The sequence below is a fragment of the Oncorhynchus mykiss genome, chromosome 1 (assembly GCF_057628025.1).
Source record: "Oncorhynchus mykiss isolate SJ-2025 chromosome 1, ASM5762802v1, whole genome shotgun sequence".
NCBI lineage: Eukaryota > Metazoa > Chordata > Actinopteri > Salmoniformes > Salmonidae > Oncorhynchus > Oncorhynchus mykiss.
In genome coordinates this window covers 63,591,519-63,610,837 of record NC_143022.1, presented here as the reverse complement: position 1 = coordinate 63,610,837, position 19,319 = coordinate 63,591,519, and the positions used below count along the sequence as shown (strand labels likewise).

The 19,319-nt window shown below is 42.6% G+C and overlaps 1 protein-coding gene across 1 annotated transcript in view; it reads left to right on the top strand.

The window, feature by feature from the left end:
* Nucleotides 1-17,837, top strand: part of LOC110526097 (anthrax toxin receptor 1) — a 65,191-nt gene extending 47,354 nt beyond the window's left edge. The window contains exons 17-18 of the mRNA XM_021606720.3: nt 1,202-1,282; nt 16,986-17,837. Coding sequence (XP_021462395.2) covers nt 1,202-1,282; nt 16,986-17,243 — 339 coding nt within the window. The 3' untranslated portion in view covers nt 17,244-17,837. The remainder of the gene's footprint in view (nt 1-1,201; nt 1,283-16,985) is intronic.
* Nucleotides 17,838-19,319: the final 1,482 nt, after the last annotated feature.

The following is a 19,319-nucleotide window of genomic DNA, read 5'->3' as shown; positions in this document are numbered from 1 at the left end:
GAAGAATAATTTTACAAATAGTCCCAAGTGTTGGATCTGAATTCTCCTCCTTAAACACGTCAGACCAACATACATGTTTTACATCGTCAACAAAAGAGTCCCGAGAAAACAGTTTGTATGATCTCTGATAAATAATTGTAGGCCCTGCCTTTGCTACTTTTGCTGTCATTGTTATTGCCACAATGTTATGGTCACTAGAGCCAATGGGTACTGATATTGCTTTGTAGCAAAGTTCTGCAGCATTAGTGAAGATAGGATCAATACAAGTGGATGTCACAGATCCAACACTGTTGGTATACTTTCTAGTTCGGGGGTAGGCAACCCTGGTCCTGGAGTGCCGCAGCCACTTCATGTTTTTGATTTAACCGACCTGGAAGACCAGGTGAGTTGAATTTAGGAAATCACTGAACTGATCAATTAGCTCAATTGGTCAGGTGTGGCGCCAAGTTTGAACAGAATTCTGCAGTACCTGCGGCACTCCAGAAACAGTGTTTACTACCCCTGCTTTAGTTGGTTGAATGATAACCTGGGTCATGGTACATCATTAGAAACAGTAAGACGCTTCCTCTTGAGAGGACAACTAGATTATAATAATCCAATGTTCAGGTCACCAAGAAAACACATTTCTTTCTTGGCATCAGAGACCTTATCTGACATTTACACACATTCTCCAGATACGGACCGTTTGCACTTGGTGACCTATAGCAGCACCCTAAAAGGCTTTCGATGAGGCAGGTGAAGCTGCAACCACAGAACTTGAATTTCATTTGTCATGAGATTCTCTTTGAGCTTTACAAGAATATAATCCACAGAGACACTGTGCCACAAAATGAGTGACAAAACGGTCCAAAACCTGGCCAGATCATTCGAGTCCTGAGTCTAGGGTTCAAGTCTCAAGTTATTTTATTTGATATCAAATTGGTGACTCGAGTCCATAACTCTGGCTTGAACCCCCGGCATGGCTGCTTGAAACTATATTTTTGTCGTTATCAGTCCTGACATTATACAACAACAGTTTATTAGCTCGATGCAATAGCCTTCTATGGTAGAATGTTCCGCTGTGAATAAGGACTATGGTATTCACCAAGATAAATAAAGAATTAATAGAGCACCATAGAAAAGCTTCTTTTTTTTACCCCCAGCTTTTAATATGATCCCCTGATGGAACCTTTTTCTTCCACTCCCCTTTCTCTATCCGCAGGGGAAGTTGGATGCTCTGCGGGCTCTGTGTCGTCGAGGATATGATCAGGTGTCCCTGATGAGACCTCAGCCTGGAGACAAGGTGAGACTGTTACTATTCACACACAGGCACACACACACACACACACACACACACACACACACACACAGGAATCCCCCTATCTGGTTCCTCTAAAGCGCTCTTCTGGGTCGTTTGTGTGTGTTCCAGTGATCCTTTTCAATGAAGCATCTGCACTCTCTGTACCATAGAAATGGCAGGTGCTATTGAAACAATCACAGTACTATACTATTAGTCACTGGTCGCTCCCATAGTACAGCTATCGGCCTCACACACACACACTTACACACACACACAGATGGATGTCTCTATATAAACTCTGTGAATAAGCTGCTGAAATCTGTCTCTTACTGACACACACATGTGCACACATACTTTCTGAATGAACCGCCAATAACACTCTTTCTGTCCTACACACACAAAGCTACTATTGTTCAAACACAGGGAGAGTTATGTACTGATACTGACCGGGAGTTGATGGAGTTTCCAGCTTTGTGTAGGAGTCCTCTGCTACTCTCCTGAGAGAAACTGCGAGCTCAGATACAGTAGTTTGCCTAAAAAGAGATTTTAAAAAAGGATCAGGCAGAGATGATGTCATTTAACACGACAGTGAGTACAGATAGGAGCCACCTTTCCAGTAGTCTCTGTTTCATTCACTGGGAAGAAAATATGTTTTGGGATGTGACAGGGTCAGGTTTACTTCATGACTGCTATTGTTTGTGTTATGTTGGTGTTATTGTTGTGCAAAGAAGGGGAGGGGACCACCCGCCCTCTCTATCTCTCTTCCTTTTCAATGAGAATCTTCTTCACATTACTCCTCTCTTTCATCCTCTTTCTCTTCTTCTCCCTCTGTCTCTCTCTTTGTCTCTCTCCTTCTCTGTCCTTCTCTCTCACTATCTCTATTTCCGTCTTTCTCTCATTCTCCCTCTCAGTGCTCTTTGTTTTTATCTCTCTGTACCCTTATCCTGTCTTTCACACCTTCTTGACTGGGTGAATGGGTTAGGGTTAGAGGGGAGAGAGGTTAGAGGTGCCTTTAACAGAACCTTGGTGGTCTGATTTAACACCTTATTAAACAGTGAGGCCCTAAATTCGCACACTCACACATGCATACATGTGCACACATGCACAAACACACATCGATAGGTCCTAAAGTCACACACACAAAAACACAGAGCGAGAGGCCCTAAAGTCACACAGGGGACATTACACAGCCCATTGAGAAGGAGTCCCATTGTTGAGTTGAGAGGGGAAAAGAGAGTGTAGCAACAGTAGATTGATGTGGGCAGCCTGGTTGGTTCTGACTGCGGTGGTCTGGTCGTGAAAAGGGAAGCAGCAGAGCAGCAGACCTACACCAGAGACAGCATATGGACACAATGAGAACACAAGCTCATGAATATCAGAGAGAGAGGGAGGAGGGAATCCCCTCCATATGCTGCTGTAAACCAGCGTGGCGAGCCGGGTGTATTGTAACCAATGTGGTTTGGGGTAGGGGAGAGTTGTGGCTCAGATGCTTATTGCCAACATTCTCTCACTGTAGAATTATATAGGTTTTTGCACTTTTCTCCAAACATCAAATTTCAAATTGTTTTTGACATCCGGGGTTGACTCCTGCTCAGCATTGTTCAGTTTCTCCAAACTTCAAATATCGAAGTTGCTCCAAACGTCAAATTTCTAAGTTAAAGGGGAAGTTCACCCAAAACCACTTCTGGCCACTTTATAACATTTGCCTGGCAGTACCCCAGACAGTTTTCAGGTCCATTGTTTAATATAAAAATGCAGAATTTCCAAAAGTACTTCAAATGCATTCAAAACTATGTGTATTTATTGTTACATGAACAGCGATTGATGTCTCGGCACTGAATTGCCAAATAAATGTTGTTATTTTTATGTAAAAAGTGTAAAAAAAACATAGTCCTACTTCATGCTAGTGCAAAGGCCTTTCATTTCATCTGTAATCTGGTAGATACTCTTCTTCGTGGTTCCTAGATTGATAATTACAGGAGGCAGGACGAAGGTGGGACAAAGGAGCATCTTACTATTGGTCTTCAAGCAAGGAAGTCAGAACGAAAGTTAAAGTAAACAATGAGATGTTAACGTGTCAAAAGTATATTTGCCGTTGCAAATGTCAGACTCCACTCTGTGATCTTGGAGTTACAGTCTAGCGGAAAGATGACAGAAGTGGATGCTGAGTTAGAATGAAGTAAGTAAATTTGGTCAAGAGAATGTTCTGGCTGGACAACAGTAGCATTTGAAAACTGGGCCAAAAAGGAAATGGTCTAAATTGGAGTAGAGGATAGGTGTAAATGATAATGAATCGCTTCTTATTGGGATGCGTTGGTTGAATAATAATGCATATGTGGGAAACTCGTTTGAGTTATTGAAAATTGGGAAGTATGCGCTTGGAAAAGTGGAGTCTGTCAGCGTGACCAGGATTGGTTTTATTTGGATTAATTGTATTTCTGAAGAGCAGAGGAAGATTGCAGCGGGCCTCAAAAGAATCCGGACAACAGAAGTTTTGTGTTTTGAAATTCGGAGTAGAGCACCCGTCAAAGAAGTCATCTCAGGGGTGACGACAGATGTTCAAGTTGAATACCTGAAGAGAATTCCTGGTGTAGTTGGTGCCTGGCATCTGACCCGCTGGGTGAATGGAGAAAAAGAAGAAAGTCTGTCGCTCCTGTTGTTTTTTGATAAAGAGCAAATATCTACACATGTGAAGCTTGGTTATGTAAAATATGCTGTGAGAGCGTTCGTCCCCAAACCATTACAGTGTAAGAATTGTAAAGGATTTGGCCATGTTTCAAGTGTGTGCAGACGAACAGAGTATATTGAAGAACGGTGTGTAGAAGGACGACAGTGTTGCAATTGTGGTGGGAATCATGATCCTCAGTTCCTGTGCCCTTTAAGGGTGAAGGAAATTGTGGTGGCAAAAGTTAGAGCGGTCAATCGAATCTCCTATGTGGAGGCGATTAAAAGAATTGAGAAAACAAGTGATGCTAGTGAAGATATGGTTGTGTATACACAACAGCCTGTAGTAAATGTTTGCTGCTAGACAAAATATATCCTGTGTGTTAAAAAGGTGGATTTTTTTGCGTTCTTTGCCACAGTTATAAACTGTACAGCACAAGTCTCAAAGAAGTCGAAGAAACTGGACATTATTGTGGCTGAGGCAGAATTTTTTTGGAGACTCAAGGATTTTACATCTGAAGACTTGCAAAGGGGTACTGGTGACGGAAGACCAGCCCTCCCAGGTTCCCCTTGAGCCTGTGTAGGGATCAGATCTGTTTTATTTTTTAAAAGAAAAGTTGATTTAGTTTATTCTATCTTTTTGGGTAGTTTTTTGATAGTTCAGTTTTTGGGGGAATCCTGTTTCCATAGAAGAAGAAAAAGAAGAAGCGATGATAACGTTAGCTAGTAGCTAGGCTAGCGGTTAGTCATCTCTGAAGTAAAGTAAGGTGAACAATGTTAGTAGTTGAGTAGCTAAGTCAAGTTGGACAAAATTAAGTGCATTGTACCAGGGTGCGATAATGTTCCGGTCAGATACAAATATAGTACACTGCACATTTCCACTCTTTTCCTGTCCGTGATGGAGCTGTTTGTCAGGCATGGCTGCAGGCCATCCGACATATTTGTCACATGCGCCGAATACAACGGGTGTACAGTGAAATGCTTACAACGGTGTGTTGTAATAATTTCCTGCTTATTATGGTGTCGATATGACACCTGAAGTCATTCACCAGCTGCGGTTGATCATGTGATCCCTTTGTGGCCACTGACTACAATGATGACCTGTTGAAACCGGGTTCTGTTTCCACCGTCTTTCCACCATGGACAGGAAAGATCCAACCATTCAAGGTATGTTGCTAGCTAGCTAAGTTGCTAACACCTGTAGCTAGTCACCATAAAGTCATTTATAACATTATTTGTTTGCCATTCCCTGAAATAGTTTGTGATATTTTAAGCTTAGCTACTAACTTACTCTAACGTTATACTGTCCTACAGACTGTTTAAAAAACTTTTTAAGAACTTTGTGACAAAATTTCCATTTCCATTACACTGATAAGAAATTCTATATTCTTTGCTACTAGGCTTCACATTTTCCTGTAGTGCAATTGATTGCAAACAATTCCTTGCCCTAGCTATGGTCCATCAGTAGGACACTTATCCCTAGCCAGAGCCATATAGGTAAATGTATGGCTCTGGCCCTAGCTAGGTGAATGAGTTGTAATGACGGCAAACTAGCCCAACCTTTACATTATTTCAATTAAAACATTTACAATATCAGCTTATGCCCTGAACTGACATGTAATGACTGAATCTCTGCTACACAAGCCAACATCACCATTGAAACCAAGCCAGATGTCACTTGTCCTGCGCTTGCAATTGAGAAGCCCTTTACAGCCTCATCCCTTTATGGTCTGCCGAGGAGGTCCCTTAACATCAGGGAGTTACTATGAACCGAGCTATGGAGCAAACAACACATAGTACGAAGGTAGACTATACTCCACACACCTGATAGACTGCAATTACCATTTCATTTTATTTTGACTTCTGACTTCCATTTTTTCTCTGTGAGTAGGAGGTTGAATCAATAACCCTTGCAACAGAGAGACAGCCATGTTTTGCTCACTTTAAGTATCCATTTATTGAGGCAAGGACCTCTCTTGTCATCCTGGATCACAACGGAAATTCAGGACGTGCACAAGCCACTACAGCTTCAGGTATAGGACACATCACATTGTCTGGTTTAATGCCTCTTATGAACAGATTGAACCTCTCCCTTTCTCACCTCTCCACCCATCTACAGTGCCTTGTAAAAGTATTCATCCCCCTTGGCGTTTTTCCTATTTTGTTGCATTACAACCAGTAATTTAAATACATTTTTATTTGTATTTAGTGTGATGGACATACACAAAATAGTCCAAATTGGTGAAGTGAAATTTTAAAAATTACTAGTTTCAATAAAATCTACAAAATAAACAATGGAAAAGTGGTGCGTGTATATATATTCACCCTGTTTGCTATGAAGCCCCTAAATAAGATCTGGTGCAACCTATTACCTTCAGAAGTCACATAATTAGTTAAATAAAGTCCACCTGATCAAGTGTCACATGATCTCAGTATATATATATATGCCGTCCCTACACATTCATCACAATAGGACAGCTGGAGATCGAATTTGATTATTGAAAAAAATTTGCAAATGTCGGAGAGAAAGAAGGCAAGATTTATACAAATCTCCGCTGTTGAAAACTAAATATTAGTCTAAAAGAAATGTGAGATAATGTCTAGATACTTTTTATAGTGGCGATCAAGTTCATAAATGGCTTGGCTGGGCTGATGAGACAGTGGATTGCACAGTCAGATGGAACAGAGTAAATAGGCATTTTAAAGTCATAGATGTAGCCAGTGTTAACTTGTAGAATAGACACATCGGGAATGCCGTTTTAACCAATCAGCATTCAGGATTAGACCCACCCATTGTATAAACTCGCAATGGCTGCCTGGTATTGTGATGCAATAATTTCCATGGTAACATTCAAATGATGCTAATTACATCAGCTTTGGCTCATACAATGGAATGGAATGTCTGTTGAGTGGTCTCAACAAATCACAGCACAGATTGATGGGTACACTTCCTGCTTTTACTTTATGCTTTAACTTCCTGCTTTGCTCTTATGGGTACACTCCCCAGTCCACCTATTATGCCACCATTGTCTTGAATGGGAACAACTGTTATATTCAATAAGGGGATTCGATGCATCTGGCCTGGGCACCCAGGTAGTAGGATGACCACGTCCCAGATTGTGTGGGACAGTCCCGCATTTTAGCCCTTTGTAATTTCCTCAAACGTGTGATGCTCTCCATGATCATTAGTTGCTCATTCAACATATTTGCTGCTTCTTCATGCAAAACTGTTTAAAGGTCTCCCTTCCTAACTGTTTTACATTCTCTGAGACGAACCAGAAATGTTTCATTGGCCAAATATTCCCAGATCTTCATAAAAGCCACACGTGGTCTCTTGTTTCGCCATCACCAAATGTTGCGGGAGGTAGGCTATAGTCTACTTGGTGCGCTTCGTTCGCTGCAGTGGAAGCATTGGTGTAGTGTCAAGCTACCACTTCTCACAATGGTGCTTGTTTAATCAAGGTAGATCAAAGCTGAATCAATGTCTTGGAAGATCACACAATGATTCATTTGTATTTTACATAACAGAACCCAATATATTTGCATAGTATGGCTTTACTGTTAATCCAAAAACATCACCTTTCTTATGAGATTTTAGGAGGGTTAGCTGAATAGTCACATTTTGTTTCTCATGCGGACAAAACTGTGCCACTAGGCAGAATGTGCTTGGATTGAAACAAAATACCGGAAGGCTATGTAGTATTAACACCATCTGCTCTAATTTGCTCACGAAACAGTGACACAGAGAGAAATAACAACTTGTCAGATAGTTCATTGAAGAATGATTCATTCCTGTCCTGACTTTTCCTAATATCATTGCAGATCTACATTAAAGCCCAAAAAAGACAGCCGTGGTGTCGCTCTTCATTTCTTGGTTCTTCCGTGGTACATATAACGACCGCTACAGATTTGGGCCGCGACCCGGATCAACATAGCCCTAGCAGAGTTAGTCAAACAACTGGGCCGTGAAATAGGAAATCAAGTTGCCACGAGTCTAGCAGGGGCTGCTCCAAGCACTCCCCAGCCCATAGTACTAATACCCAATTGGTCAATCTAATTCTGAAGTCAGACATCAGAGAACCACCCCACTTCAGGGGTTATAGCACATACCGGTGCACAGTGACTGAATGGCAAGAACTTATGCAAGTTCACTTGAAAAAGAAGGGATGCAGTATATCAGAACAGGGGCAAGAGATACAGGACTGACTAATGGGGCGGGCTAAATACATATTCAGGATTGGGCTCCGTGGAAACCCTCTCGTTAACTTAAGCAGAGACCCTGAAGCTAAATACAATATCCTGAGGCAGCACTTTGGAGAGACAATCTAATCCTCAATTACATTAGGATACTTCTTCTTCTAAGCCTCCCCCCGCTTCTCCTTTACCCAAATCCAGACAGCTGATGTTCTGAAAGAGCTGCAAAATCTAGATCCCTACAAATCAACTGGGTTAGACAATCTGAACCCTCTCTTCCTAAAATTATCCGCCGTCATTGTTGCAACCCCTATTACTAGTCTGTTCAACCTCTCTTTCATATCGTCTGAGATTCCTAAAGATTAGAAAGCGGCAGCGGTCATCCCCCTCTTCAAAGGGGGAGACACTCTAGACCCAAACTGTTACAGACCTATATTTATTCTACCCTGCCTTTATAAAGTCTTCGAAAGTCAAGTGAACAAACAGATCACCAACCATTTCGAGTCCCACCATACCTTCTCCGCTATGCAATCTAGCTTCCGAGCTGGTCACGGGTGCACATCAGCCACGCTCAAGGTCCTAAACGATATCATAATCGCCATTGATAAAAGACAGTACTGTGCAACCATCTTCATCGACCTGGCCAAGTCTTTCGACTCTGTCAATCAACGTATTCTTATCGGCAGACTCAGCAACCTTGGTTTCTCTAATGACTGCCTCGCCTGGTTCACTAACTACAGTGCCTTGCGAAAGTATTCGGCCCCCTTGAACTTTGCGACCTTTTGCCACATTTCAGGCTTCAAACATAAAGATATAAAACTGTATTTTTTTGTGAAGAATCAACAACACAATGAATCATGAAGTGGAACGACATTTATTGGATATTTCAAACTTTTTTAACAAATCAAAAACTGAAAAATTGGGCGTGCAAAATTATTCAGCCCCCTTAAGTTAATACTTTGTAGCGCCACCTTTTGCTCCGATTACAGCTGTAAGTCGCTTGGGGTAAATCTCTATCAGTTTTGCACATCGAGAGACTGACATTTTTTCCCATTCCTCCTTGCAAAACAGCTCGAGGTCAGTGAGGTTGGATGAGAGCATTTGTGAACAGCAGTTTTCAGTTCTTTCCACAGATTCTCGATTGGATTCAGGTCTGGACTTTGACTTGGCCATTCTAACACCTGGATATGTTTATTTTTGAACCATTCCATTGTAGATTTTGCTTTATGTTTTGGATCATTGTCTTGTTGGAAGACAAATCTCCGTCCCAGTCTCAGGTCTTTTGCAGACTCCATCAGGTTTTCTTCCAGAATGGTCCTGTATTTGGCTCCATCCATCTTCCCATCAATGTTAACCATCTTCCCTGTCCCTGCTGAAGAAAAGCAGGCCCAAACCATGATGCTGCCACCACCATGTTTGACACTGGGGATGGTGTGTTCAGCTGTGTTGCTTTTACGCCAAACATAACGTTTTGCATTGTTGCCAAAAAGTTCAATTTTGGTTTCATCTGACCAGAGCACCTTCTTCCACATGTTGGGTGTGTCTCCCAGGTGGCAAACTTTAAACGACACTTTTTATGGATATCTTTAAGAAATGGCTCTCTTCTTGCCACTCTTCCATAAAGGCCAGATTTGTGCAATATACGACTGATTGTTGTCCTATGGACAGAGTCTCCCACCTCAGCTGTAGATCTCTGCAGTTCATCCAGAGTGATCATGGGCCTCTTGGCTGCATCTCTGATCAGTCTTCTCCTTGTATGAGCTGAAAGTTTAGAGGGACGGCCAGGTCTTGGTAGATTTGCAGTGGTCTGATACTCCTTCCATTTCAATATTATCGCTTGCACAGTGCTCCTTGGGATGTTTAAAGCTTGGGAAATCTTTTTGTATCCAAATCCAGCTTTAAACTTCTTCACAACAGTATCTCGGACCTGCCTGATGTGTTTCTTGTTCTTCATGATGCTCTCTGCGCTTTTAACGGACCTCTGAGACTATCACAGTGCAGGTGCATTTATACGGAGACTTGATTACACACAGGTGGATTGTATTTATCATCATTAGTCATTTAGGTCAACATTGGATCATTCAGAGATCCTCACTGAACTTCTGGAGAGAGTTTGCTGCATTGAAAGTAAAGGGGCTGAATAATTTTGCACGCCCAATTTTTCAGTTTTTGATTTGTTAAAAAAGTTTGAAATATCCAATAAATGTCGTTCCACTTCATGATTGTGTCCCACTTGTTGTTGATTCTTCACAAAAAAATACAGTTTTATATATTTATGTTTGAAGCCTGAAATGTGGCAAAAGGTCGCAAAGTTCAAGGGGGCCGAATACTTTCGCAAGGCACTGTACTTCTCAGATAGAGTTCTGTGTGCCAAATTGAAGGGCCTGTTGTCCGGACCTCTGGCACAGGGTTCAATTCTCAGGCTGACTCTTTTCTCTGTATATATCAATGATGTCATTCTTCTGCGGGTGAATCTTTGATCCACCTCTACGCAGAAAACACCATTCTGTATACAGTACATCTGGCCCTTCTTTGGACAACAAACCTCCAAACGAGCTTCAACGCCATACAACACTCCTTCCGTGGCCTCCAACTGCTCTTAAACGCTAGTAAAACTAAATGCATGCTCTTCTAGACTGTAGACTGTAAACTCTCCTTCCAGACCCACATTAAGCATCTCCAATCCAAAGTTAAATCAAGAAACGGCTTCCTATTTCGCAACAAAGCCTCCTTCACTCATGCTGCGTAAAACAAAACTGACTATCCTCGTAAAACTGACTATCCTACCGATCCTTGACTTCGGCGATGTAATTTACAAAATAGCAAATAGCTAATTGGATGCAGTCTATCACAGTCTCATCCGTGTTGTCACCAAAGCCCCATATACTACCCACCACTGCGACCTATATGCTCTCGTTGGCTGGTCCTCGCTACATATTCGACGCCAAACCCACTGGCTCCAGGTCATCTATAAGTCTTTGCTAGGTAAAGCTCCGCCTTATCTCAGCTCACTGGTCACCGTAGCATGCGCTCCAGCAGGTATATTTCACTGGTCATCCCCAAAGCCAACATCTCCTTTGGCCGCCTTTCTTTCCAGTTCTCTGCTGCCAATGACTGGAACGAATTGCAAAAATCGCTGAAGTTGTAGACTTATATCTCCCTCACTAACTTTAAGCGTCAGCTGTCAGAGCAGCTTACCGATCGCTGCAGCCCATCTGTAAATAGCTCATCCAACCAACTACCTACCTAATCCCCATATTTGTTTTTGTTTTTCTGCTCTTTTACACACCTGTATTTCTACTTGCACATCCTCATCTGCACATCTATCACTCCAGTGTAAATTGATCAATTGTAATTACTTCGCCACTATTGGCCTATTTATTGCCTTACCTCCTTACTTCATTTGCACACACTGTATACAGATTTTTTCTATTATGTTAATGACTGTATGTTTGTTTATCCCATGTGTAACTCTGTGTTGTTGTTTTTGTCGCACTGCTTTGCTTTATCTTGGCCAGGTTGCAGTTATAAACAAGAACTTGTTCTCAACTGGCCTACCTGTTTAAATAAAGGTGAAAGATAAAGATAGAAGGTGCAAGCCTTTTGAAAATTGGACCGTTGGAGATTTACAGGAAATGATTGACAGCCATCACAGAGACGAACAGTCAGCCAGACACAAGGCGCAGAGTACTGCCAAGGTAGAAGACGCGATGACCCCCAACGCTTGGTGTATGACTCAACAACAAGCTGTCGGTCATCATAATTCAGCCACACCCACTAACTAACAGTGATCAGGCTTCATTAAACAAAGTGATTTCTCTCTTGGAAAAGCATATAAAGACATACTTTTTTTAGTGTTGTTTGTAAACTTATTTTTTTACTTATTTTGTACATAATGTTGCTGCTACCGAAAATAACTTCTGGACATCAGAACAGCGATTACTCACCTCGAATTGGAAGAAGCTTTCATCGCCGAAACAATGAATTTAAGACATTTTGCAGGAGAATGTAAGGCTATCTGTCCACCAATTGAAGCTCAATCGAAGATCGGTGATGCAACAGGACAACAGAAGTCCATGTAATTCACATACTTTTTCTTGCTGCTGTTATTTACAATGACGGTCTACCCCGGCCAAACCTTACCCGGACGACGCTGGGCAAATTGCGCACTGCCCAATGGGACTCCCAATCACAGCCCGGGAATTGAACGAGGGTCTGTAATGACACCTCTAGCACTGAGATGCAGTACCTTAGACCACTGCACCACTCAGGAGCCCAAAGGACATCAATAAGAAAGAGACTTGCTTGGGCCAAGAAACACATTAGCCAGGTGGAAATCTGTCCTTTGGTCTGATGAATCCAAATTTGCGATTTTTGGTTCCAACCGCCATGTCTTTGTGAGATGCAGAATAGGTGAATGGATGATCTCCGCATGTGGTTCCCACTGTGAAGCATGGAGGAGGTGGTGTGATGGTGCTTTGCTAGTGACATGGTCTGTGATTTATTTCAAATTCAAGGCATACTTAACCAGCATGGCTACCACAGCATTCTGCAGCGATATGCCATCCCATCTAGTTTGCGCTTAGTGGGACTATCATTTGTTTTTCTTTCTTTTTTTTTTTGAATTTTACCCCTTTTTCTCCCCAATTTCGTGGTATCCAATTGTTGTAGTAGCTACTATCTTGTCTCATCGCTACAACTCCCGTACGGGCTCGGGAGAGACGAAGGTTGAAAGTCATGCGTCCTCCGATACACAACCCAACCAAGTCGCACTGCTTCTTAACACAGCGCACATCCAACCCGGAAGCCAGCCGCACCAATGCGCCAGAGGAAACACCGTGCACCTGCGCCCAGCCCGCCACAGGAGTCGCTGGTGCGCGATGAGACAAGGACACCCCTACCGACCAAGCCCTCCCTAACCCGGGCGACGCTAGGCCAATTGTGCGTCGCCCCACGGACCTCCCGGTCACGGCCGGTTACGACAGAGCCTGGGCGCGAACCCAGGGACTCTGATGGCACAGCTGGCGCTGCAGTCCCTTCATTTGTTTTTCAACAGGACAATTACCCAACACACCTCCAGGTTGTGTATGGGCTATTTGACCAAGAAGGAGAGTGATGGAGTGATGCATCAGATGACCTGGCCTCCACAATCACCCGACCTCAACCCAATTGAGATGGTTTGGGACGAGTTGGACCACAAAGTGAAGGAAAAGCAGCCAACAAATGCTCAGCATGTGTGGGAACTACTTCAAGACTGTTGGAAAAGCATTCCAGGTGAAGCTGGTTGAGAGAATACCAAGATTGTGCAAAGGGTGTTTACTTTGAAGAATCTAAAATTTCAAATATATTTTGATTTGTATAACATTTTTTTTTGGTTACTACATGATTCCATATGTGTCTTCACTATTATTCTACAATGTAGAAAATAATAAAAATAAAGAAAAACCCTTGAACGAGTAGGTCTTTTCAAACTGTGGACTGGTATTGTATATAAACATGTCTAGTTAGGCTACTTCAAAGTAGCCTTATCCATTTGATCCCCGATTAATTGAATTGGGGAATGATTTTATATAAATACAACAAAGTATTTGGTTGTAATTAAACAATATTTTATATCAAGGGTAGCAACCATCCTCCAGGATAGCTACTGCGTGTGCAGGCATTTCGTCGAGCCTTGGACTAACCTCGTTGTAGCCTAAACACCAATTGCTCAACAGGACCTTGATAAGCAGACTTGGGTGTTTCAGGGCTGGATCAAAAGCCAAGCCTGCCAAGCCTGCACACCCAGGAGCTCTGCAGATGGTGGGTTGGCCACATGTGACTTACAGTGCAGTTCTACTTTGCAGGGGTTTAAGTGCCTCAATCAAGTGTACAACGGCATTAGACGGTAGGCCTGCATGCGATCAGATACAGCAGCATTCCAGTGTCATTAATGGTTACTTTTTTCATGTCGGCTATAATAATACTAGTCATGGACAATGTGTATGAAACCTTAACAGTGAATAAATAATAAGAAGTCTCTATAGCATAATGTAATTTGTGAATTTCGGCGAACAGTCTAATGTACCAACTTGGGGGGGAAAAAACAGTTTCTGTACTTCTCGCATACTTCTTTCATATCAAGCACTGATCAGCATGTGTTCGAGGAATGACGACAGGTGGCCGGTTTTTGAGTTTCTTTCCTCTCATTAATGGAATGCAACTGAAGCAAACGCGGCTCGATTAAATCTTGTAGGCTGATATTTTCCAAATATTTTTTTTCTCTCATTACGGAGTCCTCTCTCGCCACTTGACTTTGAACAACGTGATCTTGCAGTGACACACAATGAACGCAGCAGGTCATCAATGTATTGTTTGATAATGGGAATTGATGGGAAATTATGTAAAATATATCACTAGCCACTTTAAACAATGCTACCTAATATAATGTTTACATACCCTACATTATTCATCTCATATGTATACGTATATACTGTACTCTATATCATCTACTGCATCTTTATGTAATACATGTATTACTAGCCACTTTAACTATGCCACTTTGTTTACATACTCATCTCATATGTATATACTGCACTCAATACCATCTACTGTATCTTGTCTATGCCGCTCTGTACCATCACTCATTCATATATCTTTATGTACATATTCTTTATCCCCTTACACTTGTGTCTGTCTATAAGGTAGTAGTTTTGGAATTGTTAGCTAGATTACTTGTTGGTTATTACTGCATTGTCGGAACTAGAAGCACAAGCATTTCGCTACACTCGCATTAACATCTGCTAACCATGTGTATGTGACAAATAAAATTTGATTTGATTTGATTTTGTTCTTAAAAAATTCTACATTGCGCCAAATTTGCTCGCACCCTGTGTTCCATAACGTCATAGAAAATATTCATGTTGTTTCCAACTACCAATCAACAACTACATATTGAAAGTTGAGATCATAGTTAAGATTGCCGAAAGCAGTGGTAAGGAGTGGAATGTTAACTAAAGATACTGGTACTCACTACTCAGGCAAGTCATAACCTGCCTCTGGTGGGAAACAAACACAGCTCCATTACAACCCTCAGCATACCCAGCCTCTCAGTCCCTCTCTCACACACACCCACACACTTGTTTTTCTATCCTCATGGGGACCTAAAATGTATTTCCATTCAATATCCTATTTTCCCTAACCCCAATTGTAACCCTAAACCTAGCCCCTAAACTAACCTTTGTCCTCGTGTGGATGTGGGAAATGTCCTCACGAAGGAGAATTTTCCTGAAACCTAACCCTAGCTTTAGGGTTAACTCCTAATTCTAATCGTAATCCTAGCCCCCTAAAGTCAAAATAGCCTTTGTCCTCGAGGGAAATGTCCCCCACAAGGGAGAATTTTCCTTGTTTTACTATCCTTGTGGGGACTTTTAGGTCCCTGCGAGGATAGAACAAAACCACACGCATCGCGGCGTTTCATGAGAGTGCGCTCTGAACTGACAACTCTGCATGTCACCTCACATGACCTTAAAAGGATCCACTCACACACACACTTCACAGGCAACTGTATAAGATCCCTCCATCTCACAACCAAGGATCCACTTACACACGCTATGCATATAGCGGAACAAGACCCTTATTCTGCAGATGTGATATCTCTATTTGGCCAGAGGTTCCTGTGAGTTTGGTGGAGAGAGAAGATGGGAGGTCCTGATTTGCGTTGCCTATTTAATAAACAAGGCCCTCTCCTCCCTCTTTCCTACTTTTCCCTATTTCCTCTCCTCTCCGCTGTATGACAGGGCCATCAGGGGACAATGAAAGGGAATCTCTTCTGTCACAATTTGGCTTGTGGCCTTTCAACTTCCCATCTGGTTGGGTGACGCGCTTTCACAGAGGATGACATACACACACACACACACACACACACACATTGTGGCAGAAACTGGTAACCTGCTGATGGCCATTCATGAGCCCATTAGAGTGAGAGTAATGTGGAGAGATGGGAGAGTGAGATGTGTGTGTTTGTCAGAGATGGGAGATTTTCATAATTGATCTGGATGTCTTAGTGCTTTGTGTTATATTGTTGAGCTCGTTATCCCTGTGCCTTTTCTTGTTGTGCTTTTCGTAGTTGATGTGCTTTTTAACCGTGTGCTTTTGTCGTTTTTGTTACACTTTTTGTCGTTGTGCCTTTTGTTGTTTTGATTAAAATACATCCAACACCTATGTATGAATAAAACCCTGGAAGATAACTCAAAAACATACAGAGATGAGATAATGCTTTGTCTTTTCACAGAAATGTGTGTTTGCATCTGAAATTGGCTCCCTAAATATCAATACAGAAATACAACAGTTAGAGAAGTCATTGTCTTTTGATTTCTCCCCCATTGAAGATGTATTCTGCCCAGTTAATGACGTGTGAAGGACTTGTAAAGGGGCTTGTGTGTGTGTGTGTGTGTGTGTGTGTGTGTGTGTGTGTGTGTGTGTGTGTGTGTGTGTGTGTGTGTGTGTGTGTGTGTGTGTGTGGCTCAGAGACGATGTGTTACAGACTCTGGAAAGTTGTTTCCAATTAAACGGCCCAGTTCTAAATTCTCTGCAACACTCGGACCACTTAGAGGAGTGGATTCTTTAACACTTGTTTTTATTAGCACCCTAATACCATTATTCTTAGTTTGCATTGTTCCCCCCAATCTTCACCTATCTTGATGCAAACAGGACATATACACACGCACATGTGTGTATGTGCGTGCTGGTTTACTTTGTCACCTTTTAATCAGAGGTCTCTGCAGCCAAACAGTGATGTAACTAACTGGAAAAGGCGTCTGTGTTCTGAACCCCTGGTCTAACTTGGTTCCGTCTGTCTGTGTTGCAGGGTCGTTGTATCAACTTCACACGCGTAAAAAACAAGGAGTCCATTCGACCCCCTTCTGCCCGTCGCTCTCAAACCCTTCCCCCTCCTCCAGTTCAGAGGCCTCTAGTCCAACCGCCCTCTCCTCCCCCACACTCCACTCCTCCCTCCGTCTCCATCCCTCCCTCCCGTGCCCCCCCGTCCAGCCGACTTCCCCCAGGCCCCCCTCCAGCCCGTGCACCCCCAGGCCCCCCTCCCTCTCGCCCGCCACCCAGGCCTTGAGGACAAGACAAACCCCTATTACGCCCTCACAGTAGTAACACCCCCCAAAAACACTCTCCTCACACCACCAAGAGCAAAGGTATTTATTTAATACACGGGTTCAGGCTTTGATCTCAAAGGTTTGTTGCTGGACAGCAAATATCATATTTTGGTGAATACCAAATCAACTACTGAGTTCACAGTAAATGCCTCTGGTCTTTAGGAGGTGCAGACAAATTCTGTTTCCTCAAATTGTGTTGTCTTATGAACAGAAATCCAATTGTAATGGTATTGAATCGTACATGGATTGAATCGTAAATAGGTCAACTCGGCCACAGAGGGATATTGTGAACCTTGACATTGGAAGTTTACAATATCCCTCTGCTGGCCGAGTTGACATATTTAAAGAAATGCCATTGGTTGGTGGAGAAAAAGTTGAATATCTTTGATAGGCTGATGAGGAATTAAATGTAACCTCAAACTTAAACTTTATAATGTTTGTCTGGAGGCCAGGCTAAAGGTCCCTCACTAGAGACTAAAATGATAATCTGCTTTGTGTTCATCTGTTAACAGTGAAAAACATTTTTGTCCATCATTAAAGCATTTTCTTTCCAATATTTGCATCCAGCATTATTATTCTGTGTACCAAGTAAAATAATTGTCCATATTTGCCTTTAAAAATGTTTTAAAATACACTACATTACCAAAGGTATGTGGACACCTGCTCATCTAACATCTCATTTCAATATCATGGGCATTAATATAGAGTTGGTTCCCCCTTTGCTGCTACAACAGCCTCCACTATTCTGGGAAGGCTATCCACTAGATGTTGGAACATTGCTGCGGGGACTTGCTTCCACACAGCCACGAGCATTAGGCACTGATGTTGGGTGATAAGGCCTGGCTCGCAGTCGGCGTTCCGATCCAAAGGTGTTTGATGCGGTTGAGGTCAGGGCTCTGTGCAGGCCATTCAAGTTCTTCCACACCGATCTCATCAAACCACTTCTGTATGGACCTCGCTTTGTGCACTGGGGCATTGTCATGCCGAAACAGGAAATGGCCTTCCCCAAACTGTTGCCACAAAGTTGGAAGCACAGAATCGTCTAGAATGTAATTTTATGCTGTAGCATTTCCCTAGCCCGAACTACGAAAAACAGTCCCAGACCATTATTCCTCCTCCACCAAACTTTACAGTTAGCACAGTGCATTGGGTCAGGTAGCGTTCTCCTGGCATCCGCCAAACCCAGTGCCAGATGGAGAAACGTGATTCATCACTCCAGAGAACGGCGGTGAGCTTTACACCACTACAGCCAACATTTGGCATTGCGCATGGTGATCTTTGGCTTGTGCTGGGCTGCTTGGCCATGGAAACCCATTTCATGAAGCTCCCGACTAACAGTTATTGTGCTGACGTTGCTTCCAGAGGCAGATTGGAAGTCAGTAGCGAGTGTTCTAACCGAGGACAGACCATTTTTACACGCTTCGCACTTCAGCGGTCCCGTTTCTGTGAGCTTGTGTGGCCTACCACTTCGCAGCTGAGCCGTTGTTGCTCCTAGACGTTTCCACTTCACAATAACAGCACTTAGTTGACCGGGGCAGCTCTAGCAGGGCAGACATTTGACAAACTGACTTGTTGGGAAGGTGGCATCCTATGAAAGGATGCCACATTGAAAGTCACTTAGGTCTTCAGTATTCTATGGCCAATGTTTGTCTATGGAGATTGCATGGCTGTGTGATCGATTTTATACACCTGTCAGCAACAGGTGTGGCTGAAATACCTGAATCCGCTAATTTGAAGGGGTGTATCTTTATACACCAGCCCTATATGCGAGTGACTTTCCCAGTCATGTTAACCAGTTGAGCTGATATGACGAGTATAATAAATAAGTTATGGTGCTGAAACCTAGACATATTTATTATTTTATGTTAATAAAATGTCATGTTTTTATCTTCGGTAAATGTGCTTTTAATTAAACAGATTACACTTTCGGTTCTGTTAAGGCCCTCATTGGAAAATGTAGTTAATTTATCGTACTGTAAGGAAACTCTTGATGGATTATCAGAATGAGTTCATAATTACTCAGTGCTCCCAAATAT